The following is a 20,500-nucleotide window of genomic DNA, read 5'->3' on the forward strand; positions in this document are numbered from 1 at the left end:
GTCGTGTCCGACTCCTCGGGACCCCATGGACCAGAGCACGCCAGGCACTCCTGTCTCCCACTGCCTTCCACAGTTTGGTCAAGCTTCAAGAACACTGTCCAACCATCTTGTCCTCTGTCGTCCCCTTCTCCTTGTGCCCTCCATCTTTCCCAACATCAGGGTCTTTTCCAGGGAGTCTTCTCTTCTCATGAGGTGGCCAAAGGATTGGAGCCTCAGCTTCAGGATCTGTCCTTCCAGTAAGCACTCAGGGCTGATTTCCTTCAGAATGGAGAGGTTGGATCTTCTTGCAGTCCATGGGACTCTCAAGAGTCTCCTCCAGCACCAGAATTCAAAAGCATCAATTCTTCGGTGATCAGTCTTCTTTATGGTCCAGCTCTCACTTCAATACATCACTACTGGGAAAACCAGAGCTTTTACTATACGGACCTTTGTTGGCAAGGTGATGTCTTTACTTTTTAAGATGCTGTCTAGGTTTGTCATTGCTTTTCTCCCAGGAAGCAGGCGTCTTTTAATTTCGTGGCTGCTGTCACCATCTGCAGTGATCATGGAGCCCAAGAAAGTAAAAACTCTCACTGCCTCCATTTCTTCCCCTTCTACTTGCCAGGAGGTGATGGGCCCAGTGGCCATGATCTTTGTTTTTTTGATGTTGAGCTTCAGACCATATTTTGCCCTCTCCTCCTTCACCCTCGTTAAAAGGTTCTTTCATTCCTCCTCACTTTCTGCAGTTCAGGTGCAGAGGCCTTATCGCCTGGAGGTCGAGGAAGGCTCCTCCTCCTCCAGGTCCTCCTTGGGATTCTGCCTCGGGTGAAGGGAGTTGGCCAGGGGGGCCTGGCTGCCTGCTGGGTCGGTCTCTCCAGGGGCTCAGCGAGGGCAGGAGAAGAGGGCTGGCTGCCACAATGGCCATGATCCACCCTCCAAGCTTGGAGGCAGCAATGCTTCTGAATATTGCAGGAGGAGAGAGAGCTCTTGTGCTCAGATCCTGCTGGCAGGTTTCTCTTGGGGGGGGGGGAGTTAAGGGGGATCCAGGTGCCCTGGCTGTGTATCGCAGAGGGTTGGACTAGATGACTCTAGGTATCCCTTCCAACTCTACAATTCTAGCATTCTAAGATTCTGGACTAGATGGACCACTGGCCTGATGCAGCAGACTCACCTTATGAGACTCTTGGGGCTGAGGAGCCTAGCAAGGCCCCCCTGGCCCATGAGAGTCCCATGTGCTGAAGAGAATTCTCCCGGCCTGTGAGCAGGCTGCCCCCCTGCCCAGGGGTGGGCTCCAGGAGGGGAGTCTTCTTAGCCACCCCCTCCTGGCTCCCCTCTAGGGCAGCGCTGAAAGGTTCCAGCCAGACACAGTGACACAGCCAGGGCACCTAGAGCACCCTGAATTCCAGGCCCCCCTGCTTGGGAAAAGCCCCAGCCACTCTCTGGGGGCAGGTTCGGGGAGTGCCTGTAGGAGGTTTGAATCCAGTGCCCAGAGGGAAGCGGTGGACTCCCCTCCCATAGACTCCAGTGGATGTCGGATGGGGAAGAAGAGCCTTCAATAATCTCCCTTCATCTTGCAATAAAATAAATGGCCCTGTAATATGTCACATGTGTGAAATGTGGACAGCTCAGTTGGTGAGAACATGGTGCTGATAATGCCAAGGTTGCGGGTTCAATCCTCATATGAGACAGCTGCATATTTCTGTGGGGGTTGGACTAGATGATCCTTAGGGTCCCCTCCAACCCCACAATTCTATGAGAGAAGGGGGAGGTGTGTTCCTTCGTTCCCCGAGGGGGGGGGCAAATTTCTCCAGAAGCAGGTGCCCAGCCCCTAGTGGGCCTGGCCTGTCCCCGTTCAATGCAGAGGATATTCCATATATATATACCTACATTTTTATTAGTTTTTTTAGCATACCATTTTCAAATAATTAAGCATACTTTCCCCTCTTACACAATTTTTTTGGACTTCCATCAATCACATCTGAAAATTTTCCAATTTATTCACTTAATATACATTTCTTACTGTCACTATTACCTTTAAAATCTCATAACTAATCTCTTTTCTTTCTCTATTTTGCAATATTTCATATATTTCTCCTTACAAAACTTCTTATAATCCTACTAGCGTAATTTGTTGATTACAGTTGCTCTTCAAATAGTTCATACATTTCTTCCGATCTTCTGTGAATCTCTGGCCCCGCCGGTTTCGAACCCTTCCAGTCATTTTGTCTAATTCTGCGTAGTCCATTAATCAACGCAGAGGATATTCCAGACTGGGAGGGCACTGCCTGAATGCCCAGAACCAGCCAAGGACTTGCCTCAAACAGCCCAGCGTTGCCCCTCCAAGCTTCAGCCTATGTGTGACCCCCAAAGGCCCCTCGGCAGCAATGCCTCCTCTCCCTCCCTCAGCAAAGGGAGCCAGCAGGTCACCCCCTCCCCCACCTGGGCAACCACAAAAATGTCCTCTGGAACCTAATATGCCCGCCTTTGTTCTCTCCCCAGTGAGAGAGCCCTGGTATTTGGCTTTCCCTGCTGCCTTTATCTTAGGTCAACAGAGGGGCTGAGGGCTGCGCCTCCCTCTCTGCTCCCTCAAGTGCTTTTCTCTTTCTGTTGCCCCGCAAAACAGCCCTCAGCTGCTGCCACCCTGGAGAAACTGGACTGCCCCCCCCATCAGATGGCAGGAACCCCATCACTGCTCAAATCATTCTTCCATTCCTTGGGGAGGGGGTTATGGAATCACAGAGTTGGGTCATCTTGTTGAACCCCCTACAATGCCCAAATCCATGGCCCTGAGATGATGGGCAGCAGGCCCCTCCCTCTGGCCGCTGCTCTGGGCAGGAGCCCCTTGTCTCCAGAGGCACAGAGGAGATGGGAGAGTACCCCCCCCCCCAGGAAAGGAAAGCCCCCTTCCCTCTCCTCTTTCCATGCGCTTGGCTCAGAAGAGGCAGCCTTGAGAACCTTGAGGAGCTGAAGCAGGTGGCCAAAGCCCCACACCCCATTGTTGTCCTGGGGGGTAGGCTCCGGAGGGGGCTCCTCCCTAGACGGAAGGCTCTTTCAAGGGCTGTGCAAGGCTGCGAGTGCCTGGGGACCTGCTCCTGAGTTAAACTGTTAGGCACACACTTGGCAAGACGCCCGCTGGCACAGCTCCCAACATGGCAGGGCCAAAGTGTCCGCTTTGAGAGTGACAGATCCGTCCTCCCAGCCTGGCAGGGTCTGTGAGCCTCGACCGAACCCCATGAGAGCATGCACACACAAACACACAAACTCACCACAAAAACACACACACAGAGTTCTGGTTGGCCCATGCACGTGCCCAGAGGGCTTCTGGCTGGCACATCCTACTGCGGCTTCTTGGCGGTTGTATCTGCAGGTGGGGTGCCCAGGTAGTTTCTCCCTATAGCTCTTCTCTGCCACGTACTGCGGTAAAGAAGAATAGGCAAAAGAGGTGCTTGAGTCACAGACGGAACAAGGAACTGGATCTTAGACAAAAGGTGTCAGGCAACTGGCTGGCACAGAAATAATCGCTCCTTCCTTCACTCACCCAGCTGGTTTTGACCTTGTGTGTTTGTGTGTGTTAGGGGGCCCCTGCTATGTCTCCCCTGCCAGTAGGGTCTGCTCTTGCCAGGGCAGGTGATAATCCGCCATCTTCTTGCCTCGTGCTGCCTCCAGGGAGCAGGGCACTGTGGGGCAGGACCCTCCCTCTTGCTCCAGGCCCTACTATTCCTCCTTCCGGGCACAGCCCCTCTGCCAGCAGAGCCTGGCATAGCCGTTTCCCTGCTTGCTCTCTGGTGGGGCTGAGCACTAAACTGGGGTGTATGCTTCCCTTCTGGTCTTTTGCACCTTCTCTGCCTCCCCGCCCCCCACCTGCTAGAAATCGAAGCCCCTGCATGGACCTGGCAGCTGAAACCACAATCATGAGGCTGGGGAGATCCTGCTCCCCCTGCCCTCCAGTCAGGTTGGGGGTCTCTGTTGTTGGTCCCAGACCAGTGGTTATTTGGGGGACTTTGGACTAAACATCAAGAATCATCATCATTTATACTCCGCCCATCTGGCTGGTTTTCCCCAGCCACTCTAGGCAGCTTCCAACAAAGTATTAAAATACAGTAGTCTATTAAACATTAAAAGCTTCCCTAAACAGGGCTGGCTTCAGATGTCTTCTAAAAGTCTGGTAGTTGTTGTTCTCTTTGACATCTGTGGGGAGGGCGTTCTACAGGGCAGGTGCCACCACTGAGAAGGCTCTCTGCCTGGTTCCCTGTAGCCTCACTTCTTGCAGGGAGGGAACCGCCAGAAGGCCCTCGGTGCTGGACCTCAATGTCCTGGTAGAACAATGGGGGTGGAGACTCTCCTTCAGATATACTGGACCGAGGCCGTTTAGGGCTTTCAAGGTCAGCACCAACACTTTGAATTGTGCTCAGAAATGTACTGGGAGCAAATGTAGGTCTTTCAAGACCCACCACTCTCGGCGGTGCTCCCAGTCTAGCTGCTGCATTCTGGATTAGTTGTGTTTCCGGGTCACCTTCAAAGGTAGCCCTACATAGAGTGCATGGCAGTAGTCCAAGTGGGAGATAACTAGAGCATGCACCACTCTGGTGAGACAGTCTGGGGGCAGGGAGGGTCTCATCCTGCGTACCAGATGGAGCTGGTAGACAGCCGTCCTGGACGCAGAATTGACCTGCACCTCCATGGACAGCTGTGAGTCCAAAATGACTCCCTGGCTGCACACCTGGGAGAGGACAGAACCCTGAGGAACCCCACAACTTTCTGATGGCAAGAGGAAGGTGGCAGACTCCTTCCTTGGAGGTTTCTAAGCAGAGTTGGGATGGCCGTCTGTCATGGATGCTTTAGTGGCAATTTCTGCAAGGCAGGGGGCTGGGATGGATGACCCACGGCGTCCCTTCCAGGTCCACCATTCTATGGCTCTATGGAGAAGGCAGGCACAGTAGAAGAGGGCACACCATTTCTTGGGTGCTGCTCGTGCTGGGCCTTTGCCCCATTGGCAGCCCATCTCTCTCACTTCTGGCCTGACCCACACGCCTCCCCCCTTTCAGGGAAGACCCCCTTCCTCCAAATAAAGAACCAGCCCTTCCAGCCAGCTTGGCCCAGCGGTTCCATCGACCAAGGTGTAGCTTGCATCCTGCAATCGCCCACAGCGGTTTGAAACCTGTGGGCGCTGCCTGGCTTCCCCCGCCCAGCTCAGTCACCCTCCGAGACACCCAGACTCCTTAAGCGTCCCTGGATGCGCCCTGGTGCCAGCCGCCACACCCAGGCCTCGTGCCGGGATGGTCCCGCAGCCAGCCAGGCGTGCTGCCTCTCAGGCGCTTCTGCCGCCAGGTGGGAAGACCAGCTGAGCCTGTTTGTGGGGAGGAGGCCCAGCTGAGACCGGTTGAGCCGACTCCAGGGCTCTGGCCATGATCCTGAGTCATGCAGGGAGAGGACATGCAGCAACGCTCCACAGACCGCCTTTCGACTTCTCCTCTGCCTCGCCTTTGGGTCTCCCACTTTTGGCAGAGACTTCAGGGCCTCTTCTGTTTGGGCTGCAAAGGTTCCCCCAGCAGAAGGGGGGGTCTTCTTCTGGGTGCCAGGAGCTTCCTGGGAGGGATTCAGGCACCCCTGGCTCTGCCAACCTGCTGGAATACTGACCGCTCTCTGCCAGCAGAGACCCCCCCAAGCCTCTGCCTGCCTGTCGCAGGACCCTTCCCCTGCCCTGAGTCTGTTGTAAACAAAATCTGCCCTTTTTCCCTTATGGGGTATCCAAGAGCCCATATAGAGTCCTTACGTAGGTTCCCTATCGGTAAGAGAAAATAACAGAGGCCAACCAGAGAATATTGAGAAGCAAAGCAGCTAGTAAGCTTGATCTTTATTGATCTGTTGCAACAGGGTGATCCCCGCACAGGCAAGAAAGGAGGAGGAACCCCGAACAAAGGTGTGCCCGTCCTTATATAGACATTTTAAATTGCCCGCCCTGGAGTCCAAGACCACCCCCAGAAACATCATACATACATCACAGAAGGAGTGTAGCTCAAGACCACCCCCCAGACACATCATACCTACATCATACCTACATTTCTACAGCAGAAATCTGAGTGCGTTGTTAACCTCCTGTCTGGCAGGTTACCTGTTAATGCTCACTTGATTGGATACCCTGGGGAGCCTGGCCAGTCTTTTGTAAGGATAAATACTTAGTTCCTGAGCCAGGTCACAGGCTCACCCTATTCATACACAGGGATGGGGAGGCTTTTCCGTTGTCCTTTGACCTTGCAGAGAAAACAGTTTGGGAGCCAAAAATGGTTTCAGGTCAGTCTTCCTGTGCTGATTTATGCATGTGCTTGCTTGCTACATTTATGAACATTTATTATATATCTAAGACCTTAAAATTCTTATCACAAGCCCTTGGCTCATTAACTGGGGCCCCCTCGACTTGTCTCCCTTTGGGGGATGTTTTTCCCCATTTAGCTGCCTCTGGGAGTGACATGAGCAGCCTCTGGGTCTCCTGAGCCCAGCCAGGCAGCCGTGGGCCCTTATGATTTGGAGAAGGCCATGCCCCAGGCAGCTGGAAAAGGGGTGCGGGGGGCGAGCAAGGGAGACTTCGTTGCATCCCCAAACGAGAGACAAAAATAGCCTTCCTAGGTCAGACCACAATAGCTGCTCTCTTTGGGCGAAGGCTGGCCTCCTGGGAATTTTGCCACCCCGGGTGAGGGCCTGGGCTCCACTTCCTCCTCCAGAGCCCTTGTGAGCGTGGGAAGGCCAGCTACCTGCAGAAAGGGGAGGCTGGCAGTGCCAGGGCAGCGTTGGGCCGCAGCCTCTGTCAGCCTTGGGGTTGTATATTACAGGAGGCTGACATGGGAAGCCATAAACCGGAGGCAGGAGGGGGAGCTGCTCAGAGCTGTTCTCACAGTCCCGCAGAGCAGCCAGGGCAGGGAGGGCGCCATCGATCAGTACGGATAGGGGATAGCTCAGTAGAGCATGGGACTATTAATCTTGGGGTCGTGGGTTCGAGTCTCTCGCTGCACAAAAAGATTCCTGCACGGCAAGGGGTTGGACTAGATTACCCTCGGGGTCCTTCCAACTCTGCAATCAAATCCTGTGAATCGAATCCTAATTCCCAGCAAACTTGTGTTTGGAGGTCTGTAGCCTCCAACAGTGGAGGTAGCCATCTGGACTCCGTTATAAGAATTCTAAGGTCTCATAAATAAAATGAAGGCTCATACATAAACCACAGGAGCCATCTTGACTCTTCATGACCCCAAATATTCCTCTGCAGAAGGAAATACCTTGGAAAAACCTCTCCCAATGGTTCTTTTCACTTTCAAATCCTACAGTTCCTGTTTTACGGGCTTATTTGTGTATGAATAGGGTGGGCCTGTGACCTGGGTCCAAGAACTAAGGCACTGACCATCTCAAAAGAATGGCCAGACTGCCCAGTGCAGTGGACATTCAGGTTGCGAACGTGATCCGTGCAGGAGAGACGTTCGCAACCCGCAGCATTCGCAACCCACAGCACCGCGTCTGCGCACGCGTGGGTTGCGATTCGGCGCTTCTGCGCATCTGCAAAGCGTGATTTAGTGTTTTTGTGCATGCGCGAGCGCCGAAACCCAGAAGTAGCCTGTTCTGGGTTTGGCGCAGTGCGCAGCATGAAAATGGGCACCCCGAAGCATCTGTAACCCGAGGTAGGACTGCAATGCAATCAGCAAAACATTTATCAGGTACCTTGACTGACAGGAGAGAATATTGCTTACAGTATTTTGTTTATCTTTTGTAATAATTAACATCTTTCCTCTTGCCTAACCTCTCTGTTTATTAGATTTATTTATACATCTGTCAGGAGATTTCTGTTTTCTATATGAATTTTGAGATAAGCATTGGATATTGATCAATCTTTGTTGACTCTTTGTGTGGCGTTTCCTCTTTATCTCCCAGATAATTTTGCAAGCTGGGAGTACTCAATCACTTTTTCTAACCAGTCAGTTTTCATGGGAATGTTCTTACTTTTCCAGTTTTGGCTACTAGAATCCTAGCTGCGGTGGTCGCGTATACATAAATATAGGTTGGGCAGTTGTTTTAATTTCTCGTGACATAATACCAAATTTAAAAGCCTCATTTGCGACTGCTGTTGTTTCTGGAGGGAGCAAGTCCCACTGGGAAATGAGGCTGCAGCTTGCAGGAAAAGTCCATTCGTCTGCCAGTCCTGAATCTCCTAATGTTCAGCGTCCTTGGATGTTAGTGTTGTAAACAATAAAAATCTGCCCTTTCCCCCTTATGGGGTATCCAAGAGCCCATATAGAGTCCTTACGTGGGTTCCCTATTGGTAGGAGAAAATAACAGAGGCCAACCAGAGAATATTGAGAAGCAAAGCAGCTAGTAAGCTTGATCTTTATTGATCTGTTGCAAGAGGGTGCTGCCCTCACACGCAGGAATGGAGGAGGACCCAGAACAAAGGTGTGTCCGCCCTTATATAGACATTTTAAATTGCCCGCCTTGGAGTCCAATACCACCCCCAGAAACATCATACTTACATCACAGAAGGGGCGGTCTACAACAGAAATCTGAGTGCTTTGTTCATAGCTGTCTACTTACAGATTTGAAAATAAGGGACCAGCAACCAAAATAAGGGACCTGCAGCCTCACCTGTTCCAGGCACTCCAGTCTTCCTGTCCTCCTGCAGTCTGGTCAAACTCATGCTGGGTAGCTTCGAGAACACTGTCCAACCAACTTTGTAACCAGAGGTTCAACTGAATAGAATCTGAATCACATGCACCACAAGGCCTATGCAGCCTCAACTTAAGATGGCTCCCCGGCCTGGCTTTGCACTGCAAAGTTTGCAGCAGCACGTGCAACAAAATGGCGTCCAGCATTCAAAACCCCTCTCAGCTTGCATTAACTAGCCACACACAAGGCATGCAAGCTCCACCCCCCAGTCGTTCTTAGACTTCTTATTGGGTGAGCAACACAGCCAAACAACACAGTTGGAGCCTCCCTCCTCCCTGCCCGGCAGGGAGGGAGGGAGAGGAGCTGCTTCCTTTGAAATTTAAGGGACATCATTTAAGGGACATTTAAGGGACATCCATCAATAAGGGACAGCAGCGGGACATGGTGCTGGAATAAGGGACTCTCCCTTCAAATAAGGGACACTTGACAGCTATGGCTTTGTTTACCTCCTGTCTGCCAGGTTACCTGTTAATGCTTACTTGATTAGATACCCTGGGGAGCCTGGCCAGTCTTTTGTAATGATAAATACTTAGTTCCTGAGCCAGGTCACAGGCTCACCCTATTCAAACACAGACATACCCTTAAGAGAGGATTTGTGAAGGAAAAGACAATGGGGAGGCTTTTCCATTTTCCTTTGACCTTGCTGAGAAAACATTTGGTCAGTTTGGGAATAAAAAATGGTTTCAGGTCGGTCTTCCTGTGCTGATCTATGTACATGCTTGGTTGGTACATTTATGAACATCTAATATATATCTAAGACCTTAAAATTCTTATCATAATAGGAAGAAGACACCTCTCTGTCCACTTTTCTCCTGGCACTCCTGCCACACGTTGTTTTATGAACTGCTCCCCCATATCCTTTCGGCCTCCCTTTTCGGAATCTTCCCCAGCCCTCCAATATCCTCTGCTCTTCCTCGCCCCAAACATCCCCATTGCCAAATTCTTTTGGAGAGTCGTTGCCGCGCTACTGAAACAGGAGATAAATTGCGCTGGGCGATGCTTGCGTTGGCGAAAGGTTCTCATGGAGCCAGAGAAAGAACTGTGCAGAATCATCTAGCCCACAATGGACTGGATTCACTTGCAGGATTCGAATAAACTTTCACAATTTCACTTGAGTAACAGATATTTCAGAGGAATGATAAGGGGTTTTATTTTTGTGTGGGAAAAGCAGGAAAGATAATAACTCAGCAGAGGGGGAGTTGAGGGAGGTCCAGAGGAGGGGAGGGAGAATAATTGTAAATAACATGCTGAAGGAGATTTGTAACATTAATTGTTATATAATTCAAAAAAAATTCAAAAAATAAAATAAAATAGAATCATCTAGCCCATGGATTATTATTATTATTATTATTTAGATTTAGATACTACCCTTCATCCAAAGATCCCAGGGTGCTTCACAAGATAAAAACATGAGATAAAAGCACAAATAAATAGTTAAAACCAAAACAAAACAATACCCCGCCTTCCCATAGACACATCTAAAAGGCTGTAGAATATTGATCAGCCCAAGGGCTCCTTGAAGAGGAATGTTTTCGCCTGTCGCCTAAAGATATATAATGAGCCTCCCTGGGGAGAGCATTCCACAAGGAGGAAGCCAGGAGAAGAAAAGGACTGCCCTGAAATCCATGAATGAAAGGTGGTATACTACTAAGGGACGCAGGTGGCTCTGTGGGTTAAACCACTGAGCCTAGGGCTTGCTGATCAGAAGGTCAGCAGTTCGAATCCCCGCGATGGGGTGAGCTCCCATTGCTCGGTCCCTGCTCCTGCCAACCTAGCAGTATGAAAGCACACCAGCGCAAGTAGATAAATAGGTACAGCTCCAGTGGGAAGGTAAATGGCATTTCTGTGTGCTGTTCTGGTTCGCTAGAAGCAGCTTAGTCCTGCTGGCCACATGACCCCAAAAAACTGTGGACAAACGCCGGCTCCCTCGGCCAGTAAAGCGAGATGAGCGCCGCAACCCCAGAGTCGTCCGCCACTGGACCAAACAGTCAGGGGTCCCTTTACCTTTACCTGTACTACTACTAATAACAACAACAACAACAACAACAATAATAGTCCTTGTGCCCAAACCCCTGCCACTGCTCTTTGTTTGTCCTCTCCTCTCAGAGGTGACACTTTGTGTTTCTGTGTTGCAGGGCCCTGATCCCGCTCTTTGACCCCAGCACCGGCCTACTCGTCCTGGCAGGGAAGGTAAGCGCTCGCCCCTTGTTCTCCTGGGTCTGCTGCCTCTTCCCTCCCTCCCTGGCGAGGCCAAGGAAGGCAGTTTGCATCATAGTGGTAAAAAAAGTGAAATATTTAGGAATCTGGTTGACATTAAAAAATATTAATTTGTTTAAGGATAATTATGAAACCACATGGAAGAAAATCAAGAAGGATTTGGAAATATGGAACAGATTAAAGTTATCATTTTCTGGCAGAATATCAGCGGTAAAAATGAATATACTACCCAGAATGTTATTTCTATTTCAAACTATTCCAGTGATCAAAGGGACAAAACAATTTAAAGAGTGACAAAAAGTATTATCAAGATTAATCTAGATTCATCGGGGGGGGGGGGAACCTAGGATAAAATTCAAATTGTTAATAGATAAAAAAAGAAAGAGATGGATTCTCCATGCCAGATTTGAAACTCTATTATGAAGTGTCATGTTTCTGTTGGTTAAAGGAATGGATAATGTTAGAAAATACAGACCTTCTAGACTTGGAAGGTCATGATAATAGATTTGGGTGGCATTCTTACCTTTGGTTTGATAAAGTGAAAGTACATAAAGGTTTCCTGAATCATGTGATTAGAAGGTCAATTTATGAAGTATGGGAAAGAAATAAAAAATTATTGGAAAAGAAAACACCATGGTGGATTTCACCCACTGAGGTATTGACGGTTAAAAAATTAAATATGGAGGGAAGGTGGGCTACATATGAAGAGATATTGATGGAAACCAAGCAAGGTCTAAAACTTAAGCCATATGATCAAATTGAAGGTTTACTTACAGGTTGGTGGCAATATCATCAAGTGAACGATATATTTAATGGAGATAAGAGGAAGGTTGGTTTTGAAAATAAAAAATCAAGATTCCAAATCGAACTGTTGGAAGGCGGCAGAAGTAAATTATTATCCAAGATGTACAATTTGTTGTTAGAATGGTTTACTAAAGATGAGGAAGTGAAAGAAGTCATGATAAAATGGGCATTAGATTTTGGGTATAACATTGAGTATGATTCATGCATAAGATTGTGGAATGAAAATTTAAAATTTACGGCATGTATAGCATCAAAAGAAAAGGTAATGAAGATGATGTATAGATGGAATTTGACAACAGTAAATTTAACTAAAATGTATAGAATGAGAGATAAAACATGCTGGAAATGCAAAGAATCAGACGGTAACTTTTATCATATGTAGTGGACCTGTGACAAAGTAAAAACATTATGGGAAATGATCTATAATGAACTAAAGAAGATGTTTAGATACACCTTCCCCCCAAAACCGGAAGCATTTTTGCTAGGTTTGATGGGAGAGGAAATTGCAAAGATAGATCAAAGACCGTTTATGTACACCACAGTGGCAGCGAGAACTTTATTGCCTAAAAGTGGAAGTTACAGGAGGTACCTACGATTGCTGAGTGGCAGGTGCAGATGATGGACTTTGCAGAACTGGCCAGACTGACTTGCAGGATCTGAGCCCAGGACGATCAGGAATTCCAAAGGGACTGGAGTAATTTTACTGCATATTTGAACAACAACTGTAAAAACTTGAAGACACTAGCAGGATTGTAATAAATCCAACAATATGGACAATAGGTTAAAGATGTAAATTGGGCGATTGGATCTGAAATGGAAAACCTGGAAGTCGTATGCTCGGCAGAGCAGAGAGGTTTTGTGTTTGATACTGACGTGTTGTAACATTGGAAATGTTTTTTAAGGAGGAAAATAATAAAAATATATTGGGGGGGGGGGGAAAGGAAGGCAGTTCGCAGGGAAAGGAGCCAGGATTTGCTCAGTCTGGCCCTTTTCTTCCAGGGGGAAAACGTCCTCTTCTGCTATGAGGTGCTGCCCAGCCAGCCAGCCCTGGCAGAAGGTGAGTATCTGAGACCCTCCCCAGATGTTTGGGCTCCTGGCTCAGGCGCTGCTCTTCCTGGCCCTGGAGAGAGTTGGGCCCCTTGTGTGCCCTCCCTGGTCCTGCCCAGCCTGGCACTGCCTGAGAGAGGGGGGAATGCCATGGGGAAGGAAAACCATGGCCCGAGAACATCCCTGGCTCCACCCCAAATGGCAGCACCTCCAGCAGGGCTGAGCCCATAACCCTAGAGAGTCAGGGTTGCTGCCTGTCAGTGCCAAGCTGGGTGGGCCTTCCGTGACTGTCAGCAGAAAGCAGATCCCAATCTTCCTCCTGCCCGGGTCTGACTCTGCAGGTTCCCGGTGGTGCCCTGCTCCCCACGTCCTTCCCCACAGCTGCCGAGGGAGGGGTAGGGAGAAAAGGGGCAAGTTGGCACTGGCAGAGGGGCCACCTCCAGGGCAAAAAAAGGCTCTGCTGTTTGTAGACGTGGCACCTCCAGGGACTCAACCCCTGCTCTGCCTTTGGCTTCCACTTCTTGGGTGAGTAGCCAGCTGCCGGGCATCCCATGCGTGAGCATTGTGCCAGGGCCTGAAATTGGGCACCCTCAAGTGCCAAAAAAGAGGATTGCCAGTTTAGGGTCCTGAAAGTCTCTCTCTCTCTCCACTCTCCTTTGCTGGCTGGTAGTATGATGACAAGCCCCACTTTGGAGAGACGGCTGTCTCTGGGCTGCCTTCTCAGGGGCCGCCCTTGGGCACCTGTCGCCACTCTCTCTTTCTCCCAGTACATTTCTGAGCACAATTCAAAGTGTTGGTGCTGACCTTGAAAGCCCTAAACGTGGACTATATGGAATTGGCGGAAATGACCGGCAGGATTCGAGACCAGGGAGAAGAGTCAGTGGAGGAAGATTGGAAGAAATTTAAAGATTATTTACAGAGATATTGCAAAATTAAGGAATTTTAGAATAATGTTGGATTGGAACTAAGTGGTTTCTAGCTGTGATGGGTTAAAAGAATATGAAAAAATGGGTTTATATAAGTAAAAATCTAAGATTGTAATAATTTAAGAATAAGATCTGGGTAACAAAAAGAGGGAAAGAAATTGTTGAATTAATAATTTGATTTGGAATACAAAAAAGGGTGCTATGAGGAGGTCCGAGAAACAAGTAAATGAAAAATAAGGAGATGGAAAGATTGATTGTTTTTAACAATTTTTGTTGGATATTTTTTTCTTTTTTCTGTTTTATTTTATTTTTTGTAATGTAAAATCCTTAATAAAAAATATTATAAAAAAAGAAAGAAAGCCCTAAACGTCCTCAGTCCAGTATACCTGAAGAAGCGTCTCTACCTCCATTGTTCTGCCTGGACACTGAGGTCCAGCTCCGAGGGCCTTCTGGTGGTTCCCTCCCTGCGAGAAGTGAGGTTACGGGGAACCAGGCAGAGGGCCTTCTTGGTGGTGGCACCCTCCCTGTGGAACACCCTCCCATCAGATATCAAGGAAATAAGCAACTACCTGACTTTTAGAAGACATCTGAAGGCAGACCTGTTTAGGGAAGCTTTTAATGTTTGATGTATTACAGTATTTTAATATTTTTTTTTGGAAGCCGCCCAGAATGGCTGGGGAAGCCCAGCCAGATGGGCGGGGTATAAATAATAAATTATTATTATTATTATTATCTCTCCCTTTTGCCCAGTCAACCAGTGCCTGACAGAGACCAAGTCTCAGGGCATTGCCCAGGTGCCGAAACTCGCCCTGGACGTCATGGGCTGCGAGGTGATGCGGGTCCTGCAGCTGAGCGAAGCTGGCATCGCCCCCATCAGCTATGTGGTGCCCCGGAAGGTAAACGGGCAGCGTTGGGGCATGGGTGGGCAGAATAAGAAGCGACTAGTGGCTGGGCCTGGAGGTGGCCGGTCCCACGGGGCTCACTTACAACTTGTCTTTCAGTCCACACAGGAGTTCTACAAAGACTTGTTCCCCGACTGTGCAGGAAACATCCCCGCAGCCTCCGCGCAGGCCTGGTGGTCCGGAGACAACAGCCAGGTGAGAGCCCTCATCTGCCCGCCCACCCCTTGCCCACCAGGTGACTGGCGATGGCTGCTCTGGGCTGGAAGAAAAGGCCCCCTGCCCCAAAACAACAACCCTGCAAGCCTCTCCAGCTCCTCTGGACCCGGGGACGTCCTCTGCTGGCCTGACCGAGTCTTCCAGGTGGCACCTCAGGAGGCTTCAGAGGGCGGGCAGTGCCCTCCGTGCCCCCCTGCCAGGCCCTGAGAGGTCTCTGCTTCTGTGCCCAGGGGCTCATTCTGCCAAGCTCCCCCTCAGCTGTGCCTGAGACTTGGGGGGCAGTGTTAGAAAGGGGGGGGTAGAAAAGCTATTTGCCACCTGGCTCCTGGAACACGGGTTGCCTTTTCCACCCCACCCCCCGGCAGCTGCACTTTCTAATTATTTTTCCGAAACCCATGAACTAATAAACAATTCACATCAGTAACACATTGATGATACATCATTTTTAATAGGAATTCTTAATTGGACACCGCAAGCATAAATTGGCTCGGCCCCTGCAATTGTGGCCCAAACCATAAGTCATTTGAGTAATTGATATTTACAAATGCCGGCCTCCGTGTTTGTGTATGTATATACATGGATGCCGGTATCTGTAAATATTAATTACTCAAATGACTTATGGTTTTGGCCACAATTGCAGGGGCCAAGCCCCATGTTATTGTATATGTTATATAAAGTATTGTGCTAGATTTGAACTCACGTGTTTGGGGTGGCATTTCTCCCTCAGCGCCAGCAGCGGTCAGGTTGACCTCAGTCGCTGGATGTGGCTCCAAGACTTCTCCATCATACAATTCCCCGTCACAATATGCACCTGGGGCCTGGCTAATTTTGAACGCTGTTGGGGAGGGAGAGGGGCTTTGAGGAGCTGCTTCTCAAAACGATTAAGGTTTTAAATGATAATTTTAGGTTATATTTTAGTGATCAAGATTTAGTATATCTATTTTTTTAACTGCCGATATATCTGAATTGTCTCTGTTATACCCAATTGCAATTCAGTGTACAGTGGTACATCAGGTTAAGTACTTAATTCATTCTGGAGGTCCGTTCTTAACCTGAAACCGTTCTTAACCTGAAGCACCACTTTAGCTAATGGGGCCTCCTGCTGCCACCACGCTGCCAGAGCATGATTTCTGTTCAACGTTCTTAACCTGAAGCACTATTTCTGGGTTAGCGGAGTATGTAACCTGAAGCGTATGTAACCTGAAGCGTATGTAACCCGAGGTACCACTGTATTCCTGTTGTGTTTTATGATTTTCCTGATATTGTAAGTGAGCCGGAACTGGTCTGTGACCGTAATAATAAAATTCTACCATTCAGGAGCTGCTTCTGAAGCCTGGATAGGCGGCCCCCGTTGCCCCACAGCAGGGCAGCCGGGCTCTCCGTGGCCCCATCTAGGAGCCAGGAGACCTTCTGCCTCTGGTTCTCTCTCCCAGCTGCTGACGCCTCCCTCTTCCTCCTCCTCCTCTTCTCAGGTGGGGAAGATCAGCCTCCATCCTGCCCAAAGGCCCAGCAAGGCCTTCATCTCTCCCTGCCTCCAGGAGCACCAAACCCCCAACCTCTCCGCCCAGCCAGGGCCAGGGGACCAGACCGAGGACCCGGAGGTGAGAGTGCATGGTGCCAGTTCAAGAGCCCCCAAACCCCCGGCAAGACAGTCCTGCTGCTCCCCCCCTCGACATCTCCATCCAGAGTTACTTGTGCAGGAAGGGGTTGAGCTAGATGACTCTATGGGTCCCCTGCAGCTCCACAGTTCGGAGGTTCTACGGCTAGATGGTTCTTCCCTGCTCTGGAAGGCTGGGCAATGCAGATGCAAAGATGCTCCCGGGAAGACAGGACTGGTGCATTTTGGAAGGTGCTGCCTCTGCCTCCCTGGCCTCCTGGCACTTGTGCTCATGCCAGCTGCAGGCTTGGAAGCCAGGGTGGTGATAATAATAATAATAATAATAATAATAATAATAATAATAATAATAATAATAATTTATTATTTATACCCCGCCCATCTGGCTGGGTTTCTCTAGCCACTCAGGGCGGCTTCCAATGGAATATTAAAATAAAATAACCTATTAGACATTAAAAGCTTCCTTAAACAGGGCTGCCTTCAGATGTCTTCTAAAAATCTGGTAGTTGTTCTTCTCTTTGACATCTGACGGGAGGGCATTCCACAGGGCGGGAGCCACCACCAAGAAGGCCCTCTGCCCAGTTCCCTGTGACTTAGCTTCTCACAGCGAGGGAACTGCCAGAAGGCCCTTGGCGCTGGACCTCAGTGTTCAGGCAGAATGATGGGGGTGGAGACGCTCCTTCAGGTTTACTGGACTGAGACTGAGGGATGGGGTTGAGCCCCAGGCAAAGACCAAAGCCCTGCAGAGTCCTTTCCAGAGGGGATCCTCTGGCTTCTGGACCTCTCCAGAGCTCTCTCGACCAGCGGCTGAGCTAGCCAATCAGGCACCTGGGGCGGCATGCATGCCCTGTGCCCAGGGGCGGGGCCAACCAGGGCAGGATGCTTGCCTCCTCCCTCTCAGCCACCCTACAGCTGAGGGAGAGGCGGCGGGCAGACCGTTTAGGGCAGCACAGAGCCTGCAGACGCCCAAGCCACCGCATCACTCCCAGGCAGGCTGCAGGCCTGTGTTGAGTGCCGCCTGGCATTTTGTCACCCCCCTCAGTGGTGACACCAGGGGCGGACCGCCCCCACCACACACCCCTTCCTCCAGCCCTGCTCCTGACAACCCTCTGCCTGGCTCCTTCTCCCCTAAGAACTTAAGAAGAGTCAGGCCAGTGCCCCATCTAATTAGATTATCTAATTGATTTTTGAATTTTATTGCTCTTCATGTTTTTATACTGTGTTTTATGCTGCTTTTATAATTAAGTGTTTTAAATTTGTTGTTAGCCACCCTGAGTCCAGTTTTTGAACCTGGAAGGGCGGGGTATAAATAAACAATTATCATCATCATCATCATCATCATCATCATCTGCTCCAGCATCCTGTTCTCACAGTGGCCAGCCAGATTTCCTGCGGGAAACCAGCAGGCAGGATTTGAGCACAAGAGCCTTCTCCCTTCTTGGGGATTCCAGAAACTGGGGTTCAGAAGCATCGCTGCCTCCTCTGACTGGGAGGGCGGGCACAGCATAGCCATTGTGGCCACGAGCCATCGATAGCCATTCCCAGCATCTCCAGAGCCCAGGGCATTTGCTAGGCCAGGAGCACCTTGGATCTTATATACCGTATTTTTCGCTCCATAGGAAGCACTTTTCCCCTCCTAAAAAGTAAGGGGGAATGTGTGTGTGCATCCTATGGAGCGAATGCAGGGGGGAGGCAGGCAGGAAAAGCCCCCAAGAGCCGCACACAAGCTTCGCGCAGCTCTTGCGGGCTTTTCCCCAGGAGGGAGATGGGACTGGCGCGGCCAGACAGTCCCTTCTCCCTCCTCTTAGAAAAGCCCGCAGGAGCCACGCACGCTAAAGAGGAAACCAAGGCAGCGAGTGGGATGGATTGCGCTCGCTGCCTTGGCTTCTTCAGCCACGCTTCTTTAGCCACGCTGGAGAGGTTTAGCTCCTGGCTGGAGAGGTTGCGCGGCTATGGCAGAAGCCCAGACAGCCAGTGGGATGGATCCCGTTCGCTGTCTTGGCTTCTTTGCTCTTTGGGGCTGGGGGGGGGGGAACGCAGGCTTCCCCTGCAGCCCCGAGAAGCTCTGGGAGAAGCGGACAGGCCCCTCTAAAAACTAGCTGTGTCTTGTGGTCCGGTGTGTCCTATAGAGTGAAAAATATGGTAACTGGAAGGGACTGCAAGGGTCCAGCCCCCTGCAGTGCTCTGAGGCTTGCTCTCTCTCCCCTCTCCCAGGCCGGCAGCCCCCTCTCGTCCCCCACCAGCTCCCTGACCTCCCCCTCTGGCGCCACAACACCCTCCCTCTCGGCCACCAGCGGCTTTGCCTCCAGCCCCAGCCAGCGGTCCCTGCAGAGCATTCTGGGTAAGCTTCCTGCCATCAACCTCCCAGGTGGGCCCCACAACCTGTGCCACTTGGAGGGAGTTTGGGGGGCGCTTGGCAGACTCCCTCTGCCCACTGCGTTGCCAGCGGACAGAGGTGGTTCTGCGTTTTCCACCAGGGAGGGGGGAGAGGATGTCCCTCCCCATCTCCTGCCCCTCTCACCCGCCTCTTTGCCCCCAGGACCCAGCTCGGGGTTCCGCCACATCCAGGGCGCTGTGCTTCACCGCAGCACCCACATCACCAACCTCCGGGGGCTGAACCTGACCACGCCGGGGGAGTGCGACGGCTTCTGCGCCAACCGGCAGCGTGTGGCCATCCCACTGCTCTCTGCCGGAGGGCAGGTGGCTGTCTTGGAGGTAAGGGGACCGTGGCGGAAGGGGCGCCTTTCAGGGGCAGCTGCCCAGCCAGATGCCGGCCTGTATTGGCAGAGCCTCACAGGGGAAGGCCCCCCAGGCTCCACTGCCAATCGCTAGCCTGGCATGCGTGAGGCTCAGCCTCCAGGAGGGGCTGTGAAGGACCCAGGGGAGCGGCTGCCAGTCAGGGTGGGCAACACTGGGCTAGATGCCCCACTGCTCTGGCTGCGTGGCAGGCAGATTCCAATGCCTTCCGTCTTTGGTCCTGGGCCCCTTGGTTCCTGGGAGCACCAGCACCCGCCAGCTTGCCCACTGTGGGAATATTGTTGGTAGTAGGAGATGGTATTAAATTTTTATTACCAACAACCAAAACACAAACAGTGAAAACAAACAGTGAAACCCCCCAGGCGGCTGATACATTGGGTATACATAATCAATAATAACATATTCAAATCAACCATATGTACAATTCTATATGCCTTAACACTCCTCCCTCCACAAGGTTTAATTAACTTGTAACATTTTAATTGCCCCAATTTGTTGAAACCTGCCCAGATAATTCAATATCTTCTCACACCAATCCTCCTCCTTCTCACTGACCTTAAACCCTTTTGTTTTATGTATCTTCACAGTTAAAATGAAAGGGTTTAAGGTCAGTGAGAAGGAGGAGGATTGGTTTGAGAAGATATTGAATTATTTGGGCAGGTTTGAACAATATTGATTAAATATTATCCTTCCTCACTCACGCTAGTGAGTCATACATATATATAGCAGAGCTCGTTCCCCCTTTTACACAGCAAGCAGCTAGGTGCAGATTCATTGAATCTCTTTAGTTAAGCAATCCAATCCGGCATGCCCAGATTGGAGTATATTCCTGGTAAGACCCCTTTGATTCCCTCCTAAATGAAATAAAGACACAAGAGTCTTCCTTATAAGTAATGATAAGTTTACTCACATTCAGTTCATGGTTGGATCCCTAAAGGCAGGCTTTAGCCTGTCGTTACAGATACAGTGTGGCTTAAATCCATGTAAGGATGGGTCCATGTGCTGCTGGCCGAGAGCCAGCAGACAGCATCAGGACCAGTGGCCAAAATGGAAGAGAGGAGCATCAATAGAGGAAGAGGACTGTGTGACTGGACCTTTGTGGGGTCTGCAAGGGTCATGCCCACCTAACTGGTCACACACAAGGGAAGGATGTTCCAGACCAGGTGTAACAGGAAGTCCAGCTGGCTGGATCAACATCCCCCTGTCTGTGTCCACTCTAGGCAGACAAGGAATGTTGTATTTGACTGCTCCAATGGATTACATCCCATACCCACTGGGGCAGCAGAAGTGGGGTGCCCATGAAGGCTCAGTCTTGGGGGGAGGGCAGAGGAGAG

At 50.4% G+C, this 20,500-nt stretch overlaps 1 protein-coding gene across 1 annotated transcript in view; it reads left to right on the forward strand.

Annotated features, from left to right (window-relative positions):
• Positions 1 to 20,500, forward strand: part of LOC310831121 (coronin-7-like) — a 102,783-nt gene that overhangs the window by 71,302 nt on the left and 10,981 nt on the right. The window contains exons 10-16 of the mRNA XM_083711367.1: positions 10,818 to 10,872; positions 12,703 to 12,760; positions 14,427 to 14,572; positions 14,678 to 14,773; positions 16,267 to 16,395; positions 18,624 to 18,750; positions 18,949 to 19,124. Of these exons, the coding sequence (XP_083567493.1) occupies positions 10,818 to 10,872; positions 12,703 to 12,760; positions 14,427 to 14,572; positions 14,678 to 14,773; positions 16,267 to 16,395; positions 18,624 to 18,750; positions 18,949 to 19,124 (787 nt within the window). The remainder of the gene's footprint in view (positions 1 to 10,817; positions 10,873 to 12,702; positions 12,761 to 14,426; positions 14,573 to 14,677; positions 14,774 to 16,266; positions 16,396 to 18,623; positions 18,751 to 18,948; positions 19,125 to 20,500) is intronic.

Source organism: Podarcis gaigeae, assembly GCF_964106915.1.
Source record: "Podarcis gaigeae genome assembly, chromosome: 14".
Lineage (NCBI taxonomy): Eukaryota > Metazoa > Chordata > Lepidosauria > Squamata > Lacertidae > Podarcis > Podarcis gaigeae.